Source organism: Nicotiana tabacum, chromosome 13, assembly GCF_000715075.1.
Source record: "Nicotiana tabacum cultivar K326 chromosome 13, ASM71507v2, whole genome shotgun sequence".
NCBI lineage: Eukaryota > Viridiplantae > Streptophyta > Magnoliopsida > Solanales > Solanaceae > Nicotiana > Nicotiana tabacum.
Window position 1 is genome coordinate 18217936 of NC_134092.1, and position 25949 is coordinate 18243884.

The 25949-nt window shown below is 38.1% G+C and overlaps 1 protein-coding gene across 1 annotated transcript; it reads right to left on the bottom strand.

Annotated features, from left to right (window-relative positions):
- Positions 1 to 423: 423 nt before the first annotated feature.
- On the bottom strand, positions 424 to 1822 carry LOC107789801 (uncharacterized). Its single transcript, XM_075228652.1, has 2 exons — positions 1472 to 1822; positions 424 to 864 (listed from the first exon to the last, which is right to left on the bottom strand). The coding sequence occupies exons 1-2, from the start codon at positions 1820 to 1822 to the stop codon at positions 424 to 426; spliced, it is 792 nt and encodes a 263-aa protein (XP_075084753.1).
- Positions 1823 to 25949: the final 24127 nt, after the last annotated feature.

Here is a 25949-nt window from a genome sequence, read left to right on the forward strand (position 1 = left end):
ATTCACGAGATTAATTATGTATTCAAACATATTCAGGAGATTGTACTGTATGTGCTCAGCATTTTGTATTCACATGTATTCAAATATATTCAGATTGTACTATATGTGTACTGCATTTTGTATTCATAAGTATTCAAATGTATTCAGATTGTATTGTATGTGTAATGCATTTTGTATTCATATGTATTCAGCAGATTGTAATTATGTATTCAGATATAACTGCACCTGTGTGTATTCATATTTATTCAAAATATAAATGCAGTATATATTCAGCAGTTTACTAAATTATATTTTTACTAACTGTTCTAAAAAGAAATCATCACGCAATAATCCAATATTCCAACAAATCAATATGTATGATTTCAAAATGTCACCGGAATCTATGACACATTGTTATTGCAGTAATACAAATCAGAACATGAACTAAGTCCTACGTGGAGCATTTCTACAAGTACTCTTGTTATGTCCTCTCTGCCCATATGTGCTACACGAATGTTGATTTTTCTTCTGCAACAATTCACTGAACGACTTATCGCGCTTCTTCTTTGGCCTTCCAGGAGATCTTTTCCATTTGGGTGGTAAGACAACTTCCTCTGATATATGTGCTGGTATATTCCATTCATTTTGGTTAGGCAGCGGATATACGAGCACCTCGTATGTCATTACAACAGACTTTGATTTGTAATAGTCCGAGCAATAATCTTCTGGCATTAGAAACTTGCTCTTCAAGACAGTCCAAGCGTGTGGGCATGGTAATTCGTTAACTTGGAACCGCCCACAACTGCACTTTCTCTTTAAGCGGCAAACGGTGTAATGCCTTCCTTCATCATTCACCGTATGCAAATATTCATTCGATGGTACAACCTACATTTAAACATAGACCTATAAGTTTTGAATTTTTTTAAAAAGTCATATATATCTCAAAGAATAGACGTATTAAATACAATATAGATATATACAATAATATTTTTTAAAAATATACAGCAGTAAACTTTTATTTAGCTTTCAGAATCATCATCTATATTGAATACAAACAAATATAAATGTATAAAATATAATGAAATATAAACATATATGTAGATATAAAATACAAAGAAATACAGTGATATACAATGAAATATATTGAATACCGTGGAATACAGTCTATATTTAGGCTGGCAGAATATTAAAGATTATGGCATTTTAACTGATGAATACAGTGATATACAGTAACATATAGACTATCTGCTTAGGAAATGCATCTGATTAGAAACAAAACCATTGAATTCAACCAATGAAATACAAATGTATAAACAAGTAATGTATAAATATAATTATCAGTTTTTTAAACATTTCATAAAACAGAAAACATGCACAACTGCTTAAAATACATGAGCATGTCGTATGTGAATAGTAGAAATTGTATCAGAAATAAATACATGTTGTAACATGGCTAAATACATGATACAATGACTTTAAAAAAAAAACTTACAGTCATACGTGTAGACATTGCCTCATTCAAAGTACGCATTTCCTGATATTGTTTTCCAAGCACTGTGTATGTGTGTGAAGCTTCTTTTCGATTGCTGCAATTCCAACGCCCAAACATCTTTCTAACTTCTTCGAGGAAGTCGTATATTGGCAATTCTCTTGCTGACACAAGTGCGGCATTGATTGACTCAACAATATTTGACGTCATGGTCCATCCCATATTAACAGGTGCATACAACCTAGCCCACTTTTTGTATCCAGCTAATTTCAAGTATTCTTTCACCTTAAAATCTACCTTCTCCACCTTCTCCATTATACTATCAAATTCAACCTGTGTGTATGCTTTTGCCATCGAGAAGTATATCTCACTCAACTTTGAATGACTCTTTTTGAATTTCTTATATACGTTGTTCCATAGATGCCATATACAAGAAAAATGAGATACCGTTGGATACACTCTCGATACAGATTTGATGATTCTCTCATTCTTATATGAAACTATGCACATGTTTTTCCTCTCACCATATGCTTCCTTGAATTGCTCAAAGAACCACGATCAAGCAACACCGTTCTCTGAATCAACAATACCATATGCTAGTAGCATTATATGATGTCCTTTTATTTTAAATTCATGTACTATGCTAATATAAAACTATTTTTCGACATTTAGATGATTGTTGTATTATTATACATAACATTTCTCTCATTAATTAAATTTTATTATTCCTTCATATAAATAAATGTTTAAATCATCACGTGATATTATTAATGTGCAACGCACGACCTTTAGCTGTAATGACCCAACCGGTCATTTTAACTTTTAGAACCCCGTTCCCTAAAATAAAACTTCCCGTAGGTGCTTGTAATTATTTATGACTTGCAGGGATGGTTGGTTCGGGATTTGGAAGTGTTTGAGGTGAAACCGGAACACTTGGTTCCTTAAGTTGGCCTTAAAGTGCTAAGTTTGACTTCGGTCAATATTTTGAGAAAACGACCCCGGAATAGAATTTTTATGATTCCAACAGCTCCGTACGATGATTTTGGACTTAGGAGCGTGATCGGAATTTTATTTGGAAGTCCGTAGTAAAATTAGGCTTGAAATGGCTAAAATAGGAATTTAAAGTTTGACCGGGGGGTTGACTTTTTGATATCGGAGTTGGAATCCAATTTCGAAAATTTTCATAGCTCCGTTTATGTAATTTATGACTTATATGTAAAATTTGAGGTCAATCGGAGTTGATTTGATAGGTTCCGACATTGAACGTAGAAGTTGAAAACTCTTAGTTTCATTAAGCTTGAATTGGGGTATGATTCATTGTTTTAGCGTTGTTTGATGTTATTTAGAGGTTTGACTAAGTTCGTATGATGTTTTAGGACTTGTTGGTATATTTGGTTGAGGTCCCGAGGGCCTCGGGTGAGTTTCGGATGGTTAACGGATCAAAAGTTGGACTTAAAAAGCTGCTGCAATTTTCTCTTCTGCTGCATATTCTGGGTTGTGATCGAGCCTCAAATCGAGCCCCAGATATCGAGCCCACGATCGAGGCCTGAGTCGAAGCCAGGGACGAGGCTCAGTATCGAAGCCTCGATCGAAGGCAAGGCTCGAGGGCATGATCGAAGATAAGGCTCGTGGGCTAGGATCGAGACCCATGCTCGATGCCCTGATCGAAGCTCGGGGTAAGTGATTCTAACTCGGATTTGATCAATATACAAGAATATATCATTGTTTTCATAATTTAATTAGTGTTTTGAGATTGAAATTTGGAAAAGTTTAGAAATCTCATAGAAACGAATTTTTGAGATTTCGGTATTGATTCGGAGTCGGATTTGAGTGAAACTGGTATGGTTGGACTCGTAATTGAATGGGTTGTCGGATTTCATAACTTTCGTCGGATTCCGAGATGTGGGCCCTGCGGGCGAATTTTTAATTAATTTCGGATCTTTTCTTTAAAATGTAGTATTTTCTTATAGAATTGATTCCTATAATATTTAGTGATTGTATCGAATTATTTTGGCTAGATTCGAGCCAGACGGAGTTGGATAATCATGGAAAAGGCCTTATAGTGGATTAAATTAGAGCAAGACGAGGTAAGTCTCTTGTCTAATCTTGTGAGGGGGAAATTACATCATAGGTGATTAAGATTAAATAATTATTGCTAATTGTGGGGGCTACGTACGCACGAGGTGACGAGAGTCCGTGCGTAGCTACTATTAATGCTAAAGTCCGGGTAGTTTAGGACTCAAAGCATGTATTACTTGTGTAAATTGTATTCTTTGATTAATTAATATTAATTGATATATATGAATATATATTGTGAATTGTTTGATAAAGATATTAAAGGATGAAAATCTCATAGGCTTGATTTCTATTTAAATCAATTAATTGTTAAAAGAAATTGTTCTCCTCCCAAATTCATCTTATAATTAATATACTCTCCTTCCGGAGGCACATAAGAAAATGTCCTCCTTTCTTGTGGAGTGGGCCGAACGCCTCAGCAGCATAGATGCATCTATGGATCGCACCGCATGTCCCTCGACAGTGTACACGACACTCTGGATCGGGCCGTACGTCCTCGGCAGAAATCGTGCTTAATAATAATAATAATTACACGATACTTTAAAAATTTATTTCATCTTGTAAAGCTAATTAGTAAATTGGAAAATCTTTGGAATTTAATAAATTATTATTCTTGCTTGTTAAGGAATTAATTGTTACTCCTGTAAATGAGATTCAATTGATAAATTGGAATTTATTTGAATTTAAAAGAATCTAATTAATATATTGAAAATTGATACATTTGAAGGAATTTGATTATTTCCGCTGATTAAATAAATTCTGTAAATCACATTGATTTAAATATCCTAGTTTTATTTCAATTGTTATTGACCTATAGTGAGTGTCAAAGTCGGCCATCTCGTCTCTACCACTTTGAGATTAGGCTTGATACTTACTGGGTACACGTTGTTTACGTACTCATACTATACTTGCTGCACTTTTTGTGCAGGATCTGAGACAGGTACTAGTGGAGGACCTATCATCACATACCCACGTCATCCAGAGGCATAGTGGTGAGCTGCCTTTCTGAGCCGTTCTGCAGCTACCAGTGTCTCTTCTGATATTTCTATTCTGTCTATTTTATTTCAGACAGTATTTGGAGTTTTGTATAATCTACTAGATGCTCATTCACTTGTGACACCGGGTCTTGGCACACACATTGGTAGAAGTTGGTATTTTATTATTTTCTTGGAATAAAAGTTTAATCAATGTATGCTTAATTTATTAGTTGGCTTGCCTAGCTGTAGTGTTGGGCGCCATCACGACCTACAGGTGAAATTGGGCCGTGCCAACATGGTATCAGAGCACTAGGTTCACGTAGGTCTCACAAGTTATGAGCATACCTAATAGAGTCTTGCGGATCGGTACGGAGACGTCTGTACTTATCTTCGAGAGACTATATGGTGTTAGGAAGCTACCTTTCTTCATATTCTATCGTGCAATTGATGTAGTACTAAATATCCTTCTCTTATTCTCTCACAGATGGTGAGAACACGCTTTAATGATATTCCAGACCAGGGAAGAGCTACTCCCCTAGTTGCTAGAGGCCGAGGCAGAGGCTGAGGGAGGGCTCCAGCCCGTGGTAGAGGGCGAGGACGTGCCAGGACTATTCCGGTTATGCCGCCAGTTGATCCAGTAGAGAATCCCATTATTGAGGAGCAGGGTGAGGTGCCTATGGCAGAGCCAGCTCCGGTGGACTTCACATCTGCACCGAGATTTCAGGATGTTATGGGTCGTATACTGCGATTCATGGATAATATGACTCAGGCCAGTTTATTTCCAGAAGACCCAGCCACATCTCAGGCGGGCGGGGGAGCACAGACCCCTACTGCGCAGGCTCATGGTCAGGAAGCTGCTGTATATCAGACCCAGGGTGCATTACCCGTGGGTGGAGTCCAGCCAGTGGCAGCAGCTACACCTAAGCCCAGGTCGGCTGTAGCCGCCAATCCTCAGAAACTATTGGACAAATGGACTAGACTACATCCTCCTGTCTTCGGGGGTGAGCGACATGAGGATCCACAGGATTTCATTGATCGTTACAAGGATAGACGACAACATGAGGATATTGGAATCCCATGGGGTTGATTTCGCTACTTTTCAGCTAGAGGGTAGAGCCCATAGATGGTGGCAGTCTTATGCTCTTGGAAGACCAGTAGATTCTCCTCCCATGACTTGGGACAGGTTCACCCGCATCTTCTTGGACATGTATATTCCACCCTCCCAGAGGGAAGAGTTGCGGTTTCAGTTTGAGCAGCTCCAACAGGGTCAGATGTCAGTGACCGATTATGAGGCGAGGTTTTCTGAATTATCTCGCCATGCACTAATGATACTCCCTACTGAGGTGGAGAGAGTGCGAAGGTTTGTAGCCGGTTTACATACTGGTATTCAGGCTACTATGGCTCGAGAGGTTGAGATGGGTACTTCTTATGAGCGAGTTGTGGAGATAGCCCGGAGGATTGATGGTGTACGTCAGCGGAGCCGAGAGTAGATTATGAGAGATAAGCGGTTCAGGTACTCTGGAGAGTTCAAAGGTGCTCCGTCCGGGGGCAGAGGTCAGTTCGTGAGGGGACAGTCCAGCAGACCCCCATATCCAGCACCACCACCTCCTCGAGGTGCTCCAGTGCGACCTTATCTCAGTGCTATCCCAGAGAGTTCTTACCGCCCATCAGCTATTCAGGGTCCTCCCAGTTGGTATTCAGGTCCCCAAGGCCAGACACTTAGTCAGCAGCCCATCACACCGAAGAGTTGTTACGAGTGTGGGGATCCCAGTCACATGCAGAGGTTTTTCCCCAGGCTTCGGGGTAGACCAGTACAGCAGGGTCAACAGCCTATGCTTACCGGACCAGTTGCTCCACCAGTAGTCCGACCACCTAGAGGTGGAGGACAGGTGGGTAGGGGCCGTCTTAGATGTGGAGGTCAGCCAGGCGGAGTCCAGCCAGTTAGCGCTCTAGCTCGGTTCTATGCTTTTCTGCTAGACTAGATGTAGAGGCCTCAGATGCCGTAATTACAGGTATTATTTCTGTTTGTGGAAAAGATGCCTCAGTATTATTTGATCTAGGATCTACGTATTCATATGTGTCATCTCTATTTGCTCTATTCCTGGGTGTTTCTCGTGAGTCCTTGAGTACTCTTGTTTATGTGTCCACTCCTGTGGGCGATTCTGTTGTGGTGAACCGGATCTACCGGTCCTGTATTATTACATTCTGTGGTTATGAAACTAGAGCAGATCTCCTATTGCTTGAGATGACCGATTTTGAAATTATTCTGGGTATGGACTGGTTATCTCCATATCATGCTATTCTAGATTGTCATGCCAAGACTGTTACCTTGGCTATTCCAGCATTGCCTAAGCTGGAGTGGAAGGGTTCGCCTGTTAGTTCATTTAATCGAGTTATTTCTTTTATAAAGGCTCAATACATGGTTGAGAAGGGTTGTTTGGCTTATCTAGCCTATGTTCGGGATACTAATGCAGAGACTCCGGCTATTGATTCAGTGCCTGTAGTTTGGGAGTTTCCCGATGTATTTCTGTCAGATCTTCTAGGTATGCCACCTGATCGTGATATTGATTTCTGTATTGACTTGGCTTCAGATACCCAGCCTATATCTATCCCACTGTATCGTATGGCTCCGAAAGAATTGAAAGAACATCTTGAAGAGTTACTAGCCAAAGGGTTTGTCAGACCGAGTGTATCGCCTTGGGGTGCACCAATATTGTTTGTGAAAAAGAAGGATGGAACAATGCGGATGTGTATTGATTATCGCCAATTGAACAAAGTCACTATTAAGAACAAGTACCCGTTGCCGCGTATTGATGATCTATTTGACCAGTTGCAGGGTGCTAGGCTATTCTCTAAGATTGACTTGAGGTCGGGGTACCATCAGTTGAAGATTCTGGATTCGGATGTTCCGAAGACTGCTTTCCGTACTAGATATGGTCATTATGAGTTTCTGGTAATGTCTTTTGGTTTAACTAATGTACCGGCAGCATTTATGGATCTGATGAACATGGTATTCAGGCCATATATTGACTCATTTGTCATTGTCTTCATTGATGACATTTTGATCTACTCTCGTAGTAAGGAGGAGCATGAGCAGCATATGAGAGTAGTGCTTCAGACATTGCGGGAACAAAAACTATATGCTAAGTTCTCTAAATGTGAGTTTTGGCTAGAGTTTGTAGCATTTTTGGGACATATCGTATCGGGCAAAGGTATTAAAGTTGATCCCAAAAAGATTGAGGCAGTTCAGAATTGGCATCGTCCCACTTCGGTGTCGGAGATCAGGAGTTTTCTGGGTTTGGCAGGTTATTATCGTCGGTTCGTGGAAGGTTTTTCATCTATTGCAGCACCTTTGACCAAATTAACTTAGAAGGGTGCTCCATTCCGATGGTCCGATGATTGTGAGGTGAGCTTTCAGAAGCTCAAGATATCATTGACTACAACACCAGTGTTAGTGTTGCCTTCTGGTTCGAGGATGTATACAGTGTATTGTGATGCTTCGCGCGTTGGCTTGGGTTGTGTATTGATGCAGGAAGGGCAAGTTATTGCATATGCTTCACGTCAGCTGAAGCCCCACGAAAAGAATTATCTGGTATATGATTTGGAGTTAGCTGTGATTGTTCACGCTCTTAAGATTTTGAGGCATTATCTTTATGGGGTGTCTTGCGAAGTTTACACTGATCATCGCAGTTTGCAGCATTTGTTCAAGCATAGGGATCTAAATTTGAGGCACCGCAGATGGCTGGAGTTACTAAAAGATTATGTTATTACTATCTTGTATCATCCGGGCAAAGCAAATGTGGTTGCAGATGCCTTGAGCAGAAAGGCAGAAAGTATGGGTAGTTTGGCTTTCATTTCAGCAGAGGAAAGACCATTAGCCTCAGATATTCAGTCTTTGGCTAACAGACTTGTGAGGCTGGATATTTCAGAGCCCAGCCGAGTTCTTGCATGTGTTGTGGCCCGGTCTTCACTATTTGAACAGATCAAGGCTCGCCAGTATGATGACCCACACCTGGTGGTTCTTCGTGAAACAGTACTACGAGGTGGTACCAAGGAAGTCACTATTGGTGCAGATGGTGTTCTACAACTCCAGGATCGTCTGTGTGTTCCTAATGTGGATGAACTGAGGAAAAAGATCCTGGAGGAGGCACACAGTTCTCGATATTCTATTCATCCAGGTGCTACTAAGATGTATCGTGACTTGAGGCAACATTATTAGTGGCAACGAATGAAAAAAGACATAGTTGAGTATGTAGCTCGGTGTCTAAATTGTCAGCAAGTTAAATATGAGCACCAGAGGCCAGGTGGCCTACTCCAGCAGATGACCATACCAGAGTGGAAATGGGAATGAATTACTATGGATTTTGTAGTTGGGTTGCCGCGGACCTTGAGAAAGTTTGATGCAGTTTGGGTGATTGTTGACAGGTTGACCAAGTCGGCACATTTTATTCCTGTTGTGACTACGTATACTTCAGAGAGGTTGGCCCAGATTTATATTCAGGAGATAGTTCGGTTGCACGGTGTGCCAATTTCTATCATATCAGATAGAGGCCCTCAGTTTACTTCACATTTCTGGAGAGCAGTACAGAGTGAGTTGGGGACCCGTGTAGAGCTCAGCACAACCTTTCATCCGCAGACTGATGGACAGTCAGAGAGGACAGTTCAGATTTTGGAGGATATGCTCAGGGCATGTGTGATTGACTTTAGAGGTCAGTGGGATCGTTTCCTGCCTTTGGCCGAGTTTGCTTATAATAACAGTTACCAATCCAGCATCGTGATGGCTCCATTTGAGGCTTTATATGGTCGGCGATGTCGTTCACCTATCGGATGGTTTGAGCCAGGTGAGGCTAAGTTATATGGTACTGATTTGGTAAGGGATGCCTTGGAAAAGGTAAAGTTTATTTAGGAGCGACTTCGTACAGCACAGTCCAGATAAAAGAGTCACGCGGATCAGAAAGCGCGTGATATATCATTTATGGTAGGTGAAAAAGTTCTCTTGAAGGTTTCGCCGATGAAGGGAATTATAAGATTCGGGAAGAAGGGCAAATTGAGCTCAAGGTTTATAGGCCCATTTGAGGTGTTGAAACGAGTTGGGGAGGTTGCTTATGAGCTTGCCTTGCCTCCCAGCCTATCGGGAGTTCATCTGGTTTTTCATGTATCTATGCTCCGGAAGTATCATGCCAACCTATCACATGAGTTAGACTTCAGCACAGTTCAGCTAGATGATAGCTTGGGTTATGAAGAGGAGCCAATTGCCATTGTTGATAAACACGTTTGCCAGTTGAGGTCCAAGAGGATTTCTGCAATAAAAGTCCAGTGGAGGGGCCAACCAGTCGAGGAAGCGACTTGGGAGGCCGAGGAAGACATGCGGAGCAGATATCCCCACTATTCAGCACTCCAGGTACAATTCTAAACCCGTTCGAGGACGAACGTTTGTTTAAGAGGTGGAGAATGTAATGACCCAACCGGTCATTTTAACTTTTAGAACCCCGTTCCCTAAAATAAAACTTTCCGTAGGTTCTTGTAATGATTTATGACTTGCGGGGATGGTTGGTTCGGGATTTGGAAGTGTTTGAGGTAAAACCGGAACACTTGGTTCCTTAAGTTGGCCTTAAAGTGCTAAGTTTGACTTCGGTCAACATTTTGAGAAAACGACCCCGGAATAGAATTTTTATGATTCCAATAGCTCCGTATGGTGATTTTGGACTTAGGAGCGTGATCGGAATTTTATTTGGAAGTCCGTAGTGAAATTAGGCTTGAAATGACTAAAATAGGAATTTAAAGTTTGACCGGAGGGTTGACTTTTTGATATCGGAGTCAGAATCCAATTATGAAAATTTTAATAGCTCCGTTATATAATTTATGACTTGTGTGTAAAATTTGAGGTCAATCGGAGTTGATTTGATAGGTTCCGACATTGAACGTAGAAGTTGAAAACTCTTAGTTTCATTAAGCTTGAATTGGGGTATGATTCATGGTTTTAGCGTTGTTTGATGTGATTTAGAGGTTCGACTAAGTTCGTATGATGTTTTAGGACTTGTTGGTATATTTGGTTGAGGTCCCGAGGGCCTCGGGTGAGTTTTGGATGGTTAACGGATCAAAAGTTGGACTTAAAAAGCTGCTGCAATTTTCTCTTCTGCTGCATATTCTGGGTTGTGATCGAGCCTCAAATCGAGCCCCAGAGATCGAGCCTCAGATATCGAGCCTCAGATCGAGCCCTAGATATCGAGCCCAGGATCGAGGCCTGAGTCGAAGCCAGGGACGAGGCTCAGTATCAAAGCCTCGATCGAAGGCAAGGCTCGAGGGCATGATCGAAGATAAGGCTCGAGGGCTAGGATCGAGACCCATGCTCGATGCCCTGATCGAAGGCTCAAGCTCGATGCAATGATTGAGGCTATGATCGAAGGCCCAACCTCGATACCCTGATCGAGGCCATGACCGAGGTCCAAGCTCGAGCCTGTGATCGAAGTCATGATCGAAGGTAAGGCTCGATGGCATGATCGAAGGTATGGCTCGAGGGCTAGGATCGAGGCCCAACCCTCGATGCCCTGATCGAAGGCACATGTTCGATGCCGCGATCGAGGCCCTGTTCGAGGCCCAGTTCCGAAGTGCTGGGTAGTGTTATAAACAGAGGACATTCGTCCCATTTGCCATTTTTGGCGAACTTAAGCTTGAGCAGAGGCTACTTTTGGTAGATTTTCAAGGGAAAAACATTGGGGTAAGTGATTCTAACTCGGATTTGATCAATATACAAGAATATATCATTGTTTTCACAATTTAATTAGTGTTTTGAGATTGAAATTTGGAAAAGTTTAGAAATCTCATAGAAACGAAATTTTGAGATTTCGGTATCGATTCGGAGTCGGATTTGAGTGAAACTGGTATGGTTGGACTCGTAATTGAATGGGTTGTCGGATTTCATAACTTTCGTCGGATTCCGAGATGTGGGCCCCGCGGGCGAATTTTTAATTAATTTCGGATCTTTTCTTTAAAATGTAGTATTTTCTTATAGAATTGATTCCTATAATATTTAGTGATTGTATCGAATTATTTTGGCTAGATTCGAGCTAGACGGAGTTGGATAATCGTGGAAAAGGCCTTATAGTAGATTAAATTGGAGCAAGACGAGGTAAGTCTCTTGTCTAATCTTGTGAGGGGGAAATTACCTCATAGGTGATTAAGATTAAATAATTGTTGCTAATTGTGGGGGCTACGTACGCACAAGGTGACGAGAGTCCGTGCATAGCTACTATTAATGCTAAAGTCCGGGTAGTTTAGGACTCAAAGCATGTATTACTTGTGTAAATTGTATTCTTTGATTAATTAATATGAATACTCTCCTTCCGGAGACACATAAGAAAATGTCCTCCTTTCTTGTGGAGCGGGCCGAATGCCTCGGCAAGATAGATGTATCTATGGATCGCGCCGCACGTCCCTCGGCAGTGTACACGACACTCTGAATCGGGCTGTACGTCCTCGATAGAAATCGTGATTAATAATAATAATAATTACACGATGCTTTAAAAATTTATTTCAGCTTGTAAAGCTAATTAGTAAATTGGAAAATCTTTGAAATTTAATAAATTATTATTCTTGCTTGTTAAGGAATTAATTGTTACTCCTGTAAATGAGATTTAATTGATAAATTGGAATTTATTTGAATTTAAAAGAATCTAAAAGAATCTAATTAATATATTGAAAATTGATACATTTGAAGGAATTTGATTATTTTCGCTGATTAAATAAATTTTGTAAATCACATTGATTTAAATATCCTAGTTTTATTTCAATTGTTATTGACCTATAGTGAGTGTCAAAGTCGGCCATTTCGTCTCTACCACTTTGAGATTAGGCTTGATACTTACTGGGTACACGTTGTTTACGTACTCATACTACACTTGCTGCACTTTTTGTGCAGGATCTGAGACAGATACTAGTGGAGGACCTATCATCACATACCCACGTCATGCAGAGGCATAGTGGTGAGCTGCCTTTCTGAGCCATTCTGCAGCTACCAGTGTCTCTTCTGATATTTCTATTCTGTCTATTTTATTTCAGACAGTATTTGGAGTTTTGTATAATCTACTAGATGCTCATTCACTTGTGACACTAAATTTTGGCACACACATTGGTAGAGTTTGGGTTTATATTTACTTGGTTTTAAATTTTATCAATGTATGCTTAATTTATTAGTTGGCTTGCCTAGCTGTAGTGTTGGGCGCCATCACGACCTACAGGTGAAATTGGGTCGTGACACTAGCCAAGACGAATGTCCCGGTGTATGACGATTTTAGGTGGCTGCCATCCATAACCACAATGGGTCTACAATGATCAAACCCCTTTATAAAGGCATACAAAGATATATACACATACATGAACTTTTGTTTTGGCGATTTTACCATTCTAATGTGCGAACCAGGATATGTCATATCCATTGTATATAAGTACCTTGGTAATTTATTGTATGAATCAGCCGGTTCACCTCTCAAAAAATTCATTGCCTTTTTTTTAGCCCGCCACGCCAACATGTAACTAACATCTACACCAAAATCTGATTTCAAATCATCAATTATTATCTTTTGGGGTGTATTTCCTCTTATGATTAGTAAGCTTGGACCTAATCATACCACCGATAAGACTACTACTTGCTTGACGTTGCTCATACACCTTATCCTTTAACGGACATGTATGCTTATCAATGAACTCTCACTTTGAACATTTGTGATTTGTTAATGCTAGAAGCCTTAAATCTTCATTCACAATCCTTTGACATACATAATAATGTATAGTTACAAATAAATTTTCGTAATATATACGATCAGTATAAATGATTAAAGAATACACTCATATACACGTGAATACATTGTTACATATATATACATTATTACAAAATACACACATATACATGTGAATACGAGTATAATTATATATATACATCTAAATACATCTAAAAACAAATAGTGAAAGTCACTGTAATAAATATTTATAGTAAAATACAGACGAATACATGTATTTAAAATACATAACACATTCATAAGTACAACAGTGAAAGTCATGTAAATATATCCAAATATATCTAAATACATCTAAATACATTTAAAAATTCTGCCATGAATACATTATACAAAAAATTCAAAATACATAACCATACATTTGAATATAACATGATGTTCAACAAGTTGTAATTAAGAACACTCAAACCTGATAGCATTAGACCTATCAGCCCGGAATTGAAACCTTTCAGCTATTGCATAATGCTCCATCACCTCTTTCAATGTAGCTTTATCCTTATATATTTGTCCAGCCATAACCTCTATTTAATTAGTTTTTGAAATAATCAAATTCGTGTCTAGTTCAAACACCTCAATTAGTTCGCCTGAATTGACAGACTCAAGAGCAAGTGTATCATTTGTATCAAAATTACACATTTGATTTGCTTCATCTATTTGCACAAGGTCGCCTTGAATTAAACTACCTCCAGCTACAACTTCTTTGTCCATTGTTGTTATACACAAAGGATACATCCCGAATTCTCTGTTATCTTTTTTCAACTCTACATACACCTTGTAACCCATGTCGTTGTGTATTTCCATTGGTGTGCAATTTTTTTCTACTTTGTATTCAATTTTAATTGACTTTGAGCTCAAATCTATGTCGATTTGCTTCGAAATTGAAGCAACCAAATCATTGTACGACGCATACTCCTTTATCAGTATCCCCTCAATCGAATAATCGATATAGTTACTCTCACTGTTTCACTTGCCAGAAAGAATGATGCAGTAGCACGGTTAAACTTGTCATATGTAAAATCGAATTATACCGATTTCTGTATATAATTGTATGAATCTCGAATTTTATTGGTTGAAAATAGAACTTCCACGAACGATAGCAACAGAAAAATGAGGGATTGAAAATCTAGAGATTGCTCTGTTTTGTGGTATTTTTCGGCTGGGAAATCTTTTCTATAACGTGAAATACAGATTCTGCGTGTTATAATTGAGTTAGTTGAGTTATATTAGGAGTCTATCGCGTTAATTGATTCACTTACCGTTTTTAAACAGCTGAAAAAACCATTTTTTACGCAGTTTACGTTACTGTATTCACGAATACAGCTCGCGAATACAGTCGAATACAATCTTTGCTTAGTTGGACTCCCCTGTTTCACGCCGAGTTTTGCTTAAATACATCGAATACACTCTATAACAACTGAAAACATAGCTATAGGAAGTAATTTACTGAATGATAGCTATAACTAGCTAATAACCACTAAACAATAGTGGTTTGCGAAAATTTCTCTTTCTTTTATCAATTGTGATAAGGGTGGTGATAGTAGTATATACAATGGGGGCTATTGAAATCAAAATAAATAACCACAATGCAGAAAAAGTTCTGTGTGCAACATGGGTATAATACTATAATATGATTCTTTTCTTCACAATATGTGCAGAAAACGGGATATAAGAACAGTGCCCTTCCAACAACCAATTCTGAGCCTATTGCATCTTTTTCAGTCTGCTTTTTGTTCTTGCAAGGCTGTCCCTTAATCTGCATTCTATTGAACTCCGCAGTTTCGCTCAAAATTGGTTGTTATTGTCTTGTCTTGTCTTGTAGGTTGGAATTGCATACCTTTTAAATAGAACAACGTGTCTGCCAAAATGAACCATGGACATAACATATTCCAATGTTCAAACCAGTAACTACTGCAAAGAACATGTAAATTCTTTCAATTGTTTCTTTCTTTGCTTCCAAGGCCTTTTTTTAAACAATAAAAGGGAAATTGATCCTTCCAAGAACTTTAGGGACCTCTAGCTAGAATAAGCAATTTTATATTGGGTTCCTTATAAGAAGCTCTAAAACATGCTCATATTTCAAATTTCAGACTCCTAATGCAAGTTTTTGTGATCTTTGGGAACATGAGACTAATCAACAAACACCTTTGTTTTTGTGATGTTAAAATCTTGTGATCTTTGGGAGTTTCTGTTCTGCTTCATGTTCATATTTCAAATTTCAGACACCTAATGCAAGTTTTCTAGCAAAGGAAAACACAAAAACAAAAGTGTTTGTTGATTAGTCTCATGTTCCCAATACATAATGCACCAATTAGGACTTAATTAACGATATATAGACCCTTCCCGAGTGTAATAGAGACATGTTGTAAGTTGACAGACCATATACAGTAAGGGCCAAAGTAGTTTTATCCTATATCATCCAAAAATAACATAACCTTAAATTCCTTATAAATGGTGAAATTTCTCCTTAAATGAACTAAGCAATATGAAGATGTTGAATCAAAGGAAATTCCTTACTTCAAGTTGTTGCCCATTCTTGTGTACATAAAAACCGTGTCTCATCTAACTGAGTGCAAAAGAGAAAAAATCCACTTATGGGTACAGCAGAAGTAATACAGTAGACATTAAATGATAACATCATTAGTACCTAGATTTTCCAAGAAGAATACGGCCTGTAGTGGATTACTTATGTGTTTTCCTCCACAGTACATATGCTTCCACATGAGCAAAGTACTTCCCCTTCGAGCACGAGCACTGAACTAATTGAAACCAAAAACCTAGTGTCTCAACTCCTTAAAGCAGAAACATTGACTATTTGTCACGGGTGCAAAACACTCAGCTATTATTTTTTGTTTTGATAATTGACAAAGGAACTCAAGCATGAACCAGGTCCATACACAGTGTACACAGATACGGGCATATTCGAGCACAAGGCATGCACGTGAAGGAGAGAAACTTAAGTGGTTATATCTGATATCTCTTGAAAGAAAAAGTTGCATAAGTGATAAGGAGAAAGACTCCTTATTCGAAGAGAACTTTATCCTAGATAAGGGAGGAGTTAGAAGTTGAAGATAACTAGAACTCTTCCACCATGGAATAGTATAGCATTAGAACTCTAGTTATTTCCTATTCTACTAACTCTATAAATTGCAGGATATTCTCATTTTACATGTATGCACAAACGGTGAAGTTAAACGAGAGTTGAGAACAAAATAGCAAGGCATTTTGCAAGCAATTCTTGTGTGATTCAAATGTGCGAACCTGAAGCTACATGAACCAGATAGAAGAACCAGTTCTAAGTGTCTGTTTTTTATTCTAGTTTCATTGTAGTAGGGCTTTTGAGTTGTACCTTTCAGTTTTATCTAGAAGCAATTGTACTAGGTACTCTGAGTGTTATATTCAAGTTAGAGCTAACTTGAAGTTGTCGCAACAACTGGAGGCTGGTTGCTACAAAGGGTTAGAGGTAATCTTTAGGTTTACAAAGAGTTTTGTAAATGTTGTTTTTGGTTCAGTGATTTAGTGAAGTGTTGGGAAAAATCCTGCTGGGTAGTAGGTCATGGTTTTTTCACCTTTTGAGCCAGATGTTTTCCACGTAAAAATACTTGTATTTTTTACTTTCTGCATTTATTATTCCGCAACAATAGTATAAGGAACACATAGAAGAACCAGGTCCTTCTATAATCTGTGCACATGAAAAATTGATCACCACACAAATCACCTCTCTCGTGTAGTATTGAAGTACAAAACATCACCTGCATCCTGCCTTTTGCCTTGATGTACCATCAAACAGGTGTACTACGTACAGAACTCCGAGAAATGTTTCAGGCACAACCAAAAGGTTGCCTCTTCTAAAAGCTCAGCCTTCAATAGACAGAAAGACTAAGACAACCTGTATAAAACAAAATCTTTTCACCCTGTCGAAGTTAAGAATGATTAATCAAATTCCTTAGAAGAAATCTTTTCCTTGTCATAGAAATTAGAATGGGTACGCGCAGTACTGATCAGAAATGTTATCAGATCCTTTCCTTGAAATTCCGAACTATTCATAATCTAATTGGTAAGAAAAAAATGATTAGTAAATACGAGACAATTCTATAGCATGATTGCTAACCATCCACAGGGAAAAGAAATACTATAAAATAAGAATCCATCCCGCCAAAAAATTTATATATTAATATTCCTATTTAATATTCAATTATTTCTTCGTAAATTAATATTAATGTATAAAGATTTCTATTTAAGAGAACCAACTAAACTAGCTGTCCTCTTGTTAGGGGCTAGCATTATTTTTTTATGCATAAAAAAAGGAAGTCATTTAGCTTTTCGACTCTCTTTCTTTAATGTGGTGTTTATGTTTTCTTAAGCCGAGTGTCTATTGGAAACAATATCTCTATCCTTACAAGGTAGGGGTAAAGTCTGCGTACACACTATCCTCCCCAGACCTCACAGTGTGGGATATTTATTGTTATTGTAGTATCATGAGTGTAATGATTGGATTAGTCTCTTCGCCAGGTAAAGGGGACTGCATTAGACTTGTACGGGTTATCAATAAGAAAAGATATACCATATAGAGCGCAACCAAGTCCATTTTTGAATGAGAAGGCAAAATCATCACCTTATACTTAATAACATTGGAAAAATAAAATAAAATATGCTCTGGTGATCCCAAAGAACACATGAAGATCTTCTAGAAACGCTGAGATTGAATATAAACAATAGACTATAAAATACACCATCCTGTAATCTAAGAATCAAGTAATTAAACTTGGTGAAATTACACAAGATAATAAGTAATTAAAAGCAATAGCACAAACATCTCAGTAGGATCATGTAATAAATAAATGAATGATAGGCACAAAAACCTCAATTAAGAATTCAGGAACCAGCAATAGCTTACTAATTGATGTAGGTTTTTTCCTGGTTCTTCTTTTTTCTTTTCTTTTGTAATTTACTTTTTTTTTAAATCTTAGTTTGTTGAACCTCTTAACGTGTCAATGTGTTATTTCACAATTAAAGTAATGGCAACGCATCCAAGTTAATTGATCAAATATGAATTTCTCCACAAAAACAACTAAATTAACTTAAGTGAACAACAGCTGAACAAAATTTTGTATACAGATATTCACAAAAAAAATAAAAAATAATGTTAGGCATAAGACCATCAATATTTGGAAATTAAAATCAGTGAATAGACCAAGAAGAAGGCCAAAAGAAAAAAGAAGTCATTGGTAAGAGTAGCAGAATGTAGGGAAGAACTGAAACTGTCAGATAGGGCAAATACTAACAAATTAAAGCCAAAAAAGAGAGACGAAAGAAAACAGAAAGGATTAGAGAGTGCTCGTCAGAATACGTGCTTGCCATTCGTAGCTGTGAAATGTTATCTATAAAAAGTTCATTTTGAAGTCGGAATGATTTTGCAATAATTAGTTTGTACAAAAAGAGAAAATTAATCAAAAAAGACATCAAGAAATAGTTAACAAAATCGTAGAGTATTTGTTTCTAGACATGTATGTGCAGATCAGATAAAGTTACTGACATGCATGTAACTCTAACAAAACAGATCAGATAAAGTTACTGACATGCATGTAACTCTAACAAAATATTACTAACAAACATGTGCAATTAATGGGACCAGAGACTTACCAGAACTGTGACCTGAGGCCATAAAAAATAAGAACCAAAAGGGATGATCTTTGAAAGACAATTCACAAAATGGATGAACTTTGAAAGACAGAGTGGAGACCACAAAGATGCAGAAGAAATTTGGAGAAACTTGGAAATTGGGAAGAAGAAGTTTAAGAGAGTGAGAAAACGGCAGGTGTGAATGTGTTGGCCTAAGTGAAGGTTAGTTTTGAAGATTGACAAAGTACATTCAGACATGAACCGGGTCCATCCCTTGTGTGCATAGACACGGGCAGATTCGAGCATGTGGGATGCACGTGAAGGAGATAAGCTTAACTTGGTATAATTGATATCTCATGATCGAAAAAGTTTCATAATTGATAAGGAGAAGGACTCATTAATCAAAGAGAACACTATCCAAGATAAGGGAGGAGTTAGAAGTTGAGATCAACTAGAACTCTTCCACCAAGGAAGAGTAGCATTAGAATTCTAGTTATTTTCTACTCTACTAACTCTATAAATCGCAGGATGTTCTCATTCTACAGGGATGCACAAAAGCAGAAGTTAAACGTGAATTGAGAGCAAAGTAGTAAGGCATTTTGCAAGCAATTCGTGTGTGATTCAAGTGTGCAAACCTGAAGCTACAAGAACCAGATAGAAGAACCAGCTCCAAGTGTCTGTCTTTTACTCTAGTTCAATTGTAGTAGGTGTTTTCATATTGCACCTTTCAGCTTTATCTAGAGGCAATTATAATAGGTACTCAGAGTATTTAAGTTAGAGTTAACTTGAAGTTGTCGCAACAGTTAGAGGCTGTTTGCCACAACGGGATTAGAGTTAATCCTAGGTTTACAAAAGTGTTTTGTAAATGTAATTTTTGTCTCAGTGATTTAGTGGAAGAGTTTGAAAAAATCCTACTGGGAAGTAGGTCGTGGTTTTTTCATATTTTGAACCAGGTGTTTTCCATGTAAAATACTTGTGTTCTTTACTTTCCGCATTTACTATTTCAACAATGGTAGATTAAAGAACACTTAGAAGAACCAGGTCCTTCCATAATCAGTTTAAGCGAAAAATTCGACACCACACAAATCACCTCCCTTCTTGTGTGGTATTGAAGTTAAAACATCAATTGGTATCAGAGCGGGTTATCCTTGAAGAGGCTAACACCTTAGGAGAAGATCAAGATGAGTACACCACTGGAAACTGGGAAGGGCAATTCACTGCAAGGCCACCACTTTTCAACGGCCAATATTACTCTTGTTGAAAAAACATGATGAGAGATCACATCATAGGAGAAGACTATGAGCTATGAGACATTTTCACTGATGGCCCACTGGCTACCATGAAGATAAATGCCGAAGGAGAAGAGGTGGCAAAGACAAGAGCTTACTGCACTGCTGACGACTTGAGAAAATGGGAGAAGAATACAAAAGCCAAGAAATGGCTTGTTTGTGGACTCGGTCCAGATGAGTACAGTAGAATCCAAAGTTGTACCACATCTAAGGAAATCTGAGATACTTTGCAAGTGGCCCATGAAGGAACACCTCAAGTGAAGTGGTCTAGAGGAACACTTCTATACTCTCAATATGAGAATTTCACCATGAAGGAAGGGGAAACCATCCAAGAGATGTATACAAGTTTCATCACACTAACAAATGAACTTAAGTCTCTTGGAAGGATTATTTCTGAAGAAGACAGAGTTGAGATGATTTTGACAAGAGTTCTGCCAGTTACTTGGGAGAGCAAAATCACTGCCATTCAGGAATCAAAGAACATTGCCACTCTTAAGTTGGATAAGCTAATTGGAAATCTCACTGCTTATGAACTTTGAAGGCAAACCATGAAGATGGATGCACCCAAGAAGAAAAGGAGCCTGACACTCAGAATCACTGAAGGTTCTGATCTAGAAGATGATGAAATGGCTATGATCACAAAGAACTTCAAGAAGTACCTAAAGAGAGGAAAGGGTCCTTCAAGAAGTGGAAACTACAGCAAACCAAAGGCTCCTGAAAGGCAAACCAATGAGGGATGCTACAAGTGTGGTAAGACTGATCACCACATCAAGAATTGCCCTCAATGGGAAATTGATTTGAAGAAGGAAAGAGTTGAACGAAGAAACAGGAAGAAGGAACAGGTTCAACCCAAGAAGAACAAAGGATCAACAAAGGTTATGGTTGCTGCTTGGGGAGAAAGCTCAGATGAAAGCTCAGATGATGAATATGGAGATGAACAAGCACTTATGGCCATTGGAGAATCTGATGAGGAATCTGAGGTAAGTGTAATTTATCTCAAAGACAAGATTAATTTTTTGTCTAAATAAAGGCTATCTGAATTACTTCTAAATTTCATTGATGAATCCAAGAATGTAAACAATGTAAACAAACAGTTTTCTAAGGAATGTGTGATTTTGAAAGCAAAGTGTAAGAACCTGGAACTTAGGGTTAGTGAGACTATAAGTGAAAATACTTCATTAAAGAACTAGGTTCATGCATTTGAATCAAATGTCCTAGAACTTAGATCTGAAAACCTAAAACTGAAATTAGGAACAAGTAAGAAGACATTTGATTGCACACAACTCACTCTAGAAGAAAATGTAGGTAAACTAAAAGATGAGTTGTATAAGAAGGATGAGTTGGTTAGAATTTTGAGAGAGGATCTAGGCAAAGTCAAGCATGAACTAGACAGAACTTGTAAATGGAACAGGTCCTCTAATACACTTTCATGGCTACATGAACATCATAGTAGCAATAGAAGAGGACTTGGCATTGGGAATATGCCACCTAAATGGGATCCTAAAAGCAAGTACCTTACACTTCATGAGAACAAGATTTGTACTCACTGTGGTAAAATAGATCACTATAAAAGTGAATGCAATGTAAAATAAAAGGCAAGCCAAACGAACAAAGAATTTGTTCAAGGGAAGAATAGGTTACCAAGTTGGGCTAAAAAGAATCTGATTCATCCTTTTGCCTATAGAAAGGGACCCAAACTAGTTTGGGTTCCTAAGACTAACCCCTGATTTTCTTTTGTAAGTCCAAGTGAAGGGGAGCAGCCAAATATGGTACATAGATAGTGGTTGTTCAAAGCACATGACAGGAAGCAAGAACCAGTTCCTTTCACTTGAGGACATCAGAGGAGGTAATGTCTCCTTTGGAAATGGGAAGAAAGGTGAGATCATTGGGGTTTGAAAGGTAGGTAAGACTGATTCTCACTCTATTGAGAATGTCTACTTGATAGATGGCTTAAAATACAGTCTAATCAGTGTATCACAACTGTGTGATAGAGGTAACTTGGTAGCATTCACCTCTACCAAATGTTTTGTGATTAATCTTACCACTGACAAGATTGTTTTGCAGGGAAAAAGAGTGAACAATATATATATTGTAGATTTGTCCACACTTTCAGAAAATAAATATATATATATAGTAGATCTGTCCACACTTTCTGAAAATGAACTCACTTGCTTAAGTGTGTTGGATAATGATCCCCTCATTTGGCACAAGAGACTTGGACATGAAAGTCTGAGTCAACTCAACAAATTAGTTTCCAAGGACCTGTGATAGGGCTGCCTAACATCAAGTTCAAGGAAGACAAAGTTTGTGAGGCTTGTGCAAGGGGGAATCAGGTAAGATCCTCTTTTAAATGCAAGAAAGTGGTAAGCACTACCAGGACGATGGAGTTGGTCCATATGGACCTCTGTGGTCCAATGAGAACATTAAGTAGAGGTGGTAAAAGATATGTGATGGTGCTTGTTGATGATTACTCTAGGTTTACTTGGACATTGTTTTTAACATCTAAAGATGAAGCATTTGACATGTTCACTTCTATTGTTAGAAAAACTCAGAAACAACTAGGTAATCAACTTGCATCAATTAGGTCTGATCATGGCACTAAATTTGAAAATGCTAAATTTGCTGAATTTTGTGATGCGCATGGCATAGATTATAATTTTTCTACTCCTAGGACTCCACAACAAAATGGAGTAGTTGAAAGAAAGAATAGGACACCTGAAGATATTGCTAGGACTATGCTTCTTTCTAGTAAACTGCCCCATAACTTCTGGGCAGAAGCTGTAAATACTTCATGCTACATCATAAATAGGTGCATGACTAGACCTCTTATAGAGAAGACTCCCTATGAGTTACTTAAATGGAGAAAACCAAACATATCCCATCTTAGGGTATTTGGATGCAAATGCTTTGTGCACAATAATGGTAAAGACTCCCTAGGTAAGTTTGATCCCAGAAGTGATGAGGGAGTATTCTTAGGATATTCTTCACATAGCAAAGCTTATAAGGTCTATAACAAAAGAACTATGTGTCTAGAAGAAAGTGTTCATGTAGTTTTTGATGAAACTAACATTCTTTCTGAGAGGCAGGAACATGATGATGAAGCAATTAGGCTAGTAAGAAACTCAAATGAAATGACAGCCCAGACTGAAGCTGCATTAGAGGAAGGAATAGGTGATGGAACAGGTTCTTCCACCCAAAGCAATATGACAGGGGGAATAGAACAAAGAGGAAATGATTCTCAAACCTCAAGGGAACCTGTCCATGAACTTGTTCCATAGCAACAAAGCATTGAAGGAACATCAAGGGGAAACCAGTTGGTTATAAAATCTTACAAGTATCAAAGTTTTCATCCCATTGAGAACATAATCACCGATCCAACTTCTGGAATCAAAACCAGATCTTCATTAAAAAATCTTTGTGCTTTTGATGCCTTCTTATCTCTTATTGAACCTAAAAATATTGCTGAGGCTTTGCAGGTTGCAGACTGGGTAAATGCAATGCAAGATGAACTCAACCAATTTGAATGGAGTCAAGTTTGGCATTTGGTACCAAGACCCAAAGACAGATCAGTAATTGGCAAAAAATAGGTCTTCAGAAACAAACTTGATGAAGATGGAACAGTTACAAGGAACAAGGCAAGATTGGTGGTTCAAGGATATAGCCAAGAGTAGGGCATAGACTATGATGAAACCTTTGTTCCAGTCGCAAGGTTGGAAGCAATAAGACTCCTCATAGCCTTTGTTGCTTACATAGAATTCACTCTTCACCATATGGATGTCAAGAGTGCCTTACTCAATGGATATCTAAAGGAAGAAGTATTTGTCAAGCAACCTCCGAGGTTTGAATGCAAGGAAAGTCCTGATCATGTGTACAAACTTGACAAAGCACTTTATGGGATCAAGCAGGCTCCAAGAGCATGGTATGAAAGATTATCAAAGTTTTTGCTTGAGCATGACTACAAGAGAGTTAAAATTGACAATACTTTGTTCTTGAAAGAAAAAGGTAAAGATCTCTTGGTAGTTCAGATATATGTTGATGATATAATCTTTGGAGCAACTACTGATAAGTTATGTAAAGAATTTGCTAAACTAATGGGGAGTAAATTTGAAATGAGCATGATGGATGAGCTTAATTTCTTTTTAGGCTTACAAATTAAACAAAATTCAAATGGAACTATGATCTATTAACAGAAGTATGTAAAATAGTTGTTTAAAAGGTTTAAAATGGAAGATTCTAAAGAAATTGGCACTCTTATTGCAACAGCTACAAAGTTGGATATAGATGAACATGGTTCATCTGTTGATCAGAAGTTGTATAGGGGAATGATTGGCTCATTGTTGTATCTCACTGCTAGTAGACCTGACATTATTTTCAGTGTAGGCCTTTGTGCAAGATTTCAGGCAAATCCAAAGGAGTCTCACTTGACTGTTGTCAAGAGAATTTTGAGATATCTAAAAGGCACCACTGATCTCTGTCTATGGTATCCAAAAGGTAGTAATTTCAATCTAGTGGGATATGCTGATACTAATTATGCAGGTTTTCTAGTGGATAGAAAGAGCACCTCGGGTATGGCACATTTTCTTGGCTCATGTCTTGTGTCTTGGGATACCAAAAAGCATAATTCAGTAGCCTTATCTACTGCTGAAGCTGAGTATATTGTTGCTGCTTCATGTTGTGCTCAATTGTTGTGGATCAAACAGCAATTAATGAACTTTGGAATTGATGTTGGTTGTATCCCCATTTTTGGTGATAACACTAGTGCAATTAGTATGACCAAGAACCCGGTTCATCACAAGAGAACTAAGCACATAGATGTTAGGCATCACTTTTTGAGGGATAACTATGAAAAGGGTTTGATAACTGTGAAATTTTGTGCTACTGACAAGAAAATAGCTGACATCTTCACAAAAGCCATAAGTAGAGATCACTTTGAAAGGAACAAGTTAGAATTAGGGATGATTAAGATCACCTAAAAGGACTAGTTCAAAATTCACAATTAAAAAAATTGGTTTGAAAATCTATAAATTGTGTATATAATTAGATTAAATTTTGTTCAGTCTCATACTTTCAATAGTAAACTCTTGTGCCATGTGCTAAAATGACTCATTAATCTCTAATGATATTTTCTCTATTTTGGAAAATTTAGACTTACACAAGAGAATTCTCAATAAAGAACATGGTTCATCAAGATAACATGGTATGTTTTCTACACTCTGCATAATTTAAAATAATAATATTTGGATCATGAGCAGAGTCCTACCTAAGTCCAAATTCCTTTTAAACTTATCCAATATAAGTGAACCAGTTCAGTTCAAAAGAATCCTAACCAAATTAAACCACCTAGATAATAGCGAAAGACTCCGCCGTCTCTTCAAAACTGACAATTCAGTTTGATTAGACTTCTAAAAGTCTGAAAAGCCTTCCTTTACGCATTAACCCCCCCCCCTAAATTGATCATCATCACCTCTGTCTTCATTCTAAAATTATCAAGTAGTCAAAATACTCTCCATCTTCTCTCATCCTCCAAATTTCAATCTACCTCTCTTTTTCTTCCAGAACCAAGCATAGCAATGACTAACCATTCTGAAAACCCTGGCATACCCCCACCATGCTCCTCATCTTCAACCACTCCTTAGCCTAAGAAAAGAAGAGTTAAGATGCTTGCTCGCAAGACAGTGGCTGGGATTGAATTATCAAAGAAATTAGATGCTTAATTGAAAGCTAGCCA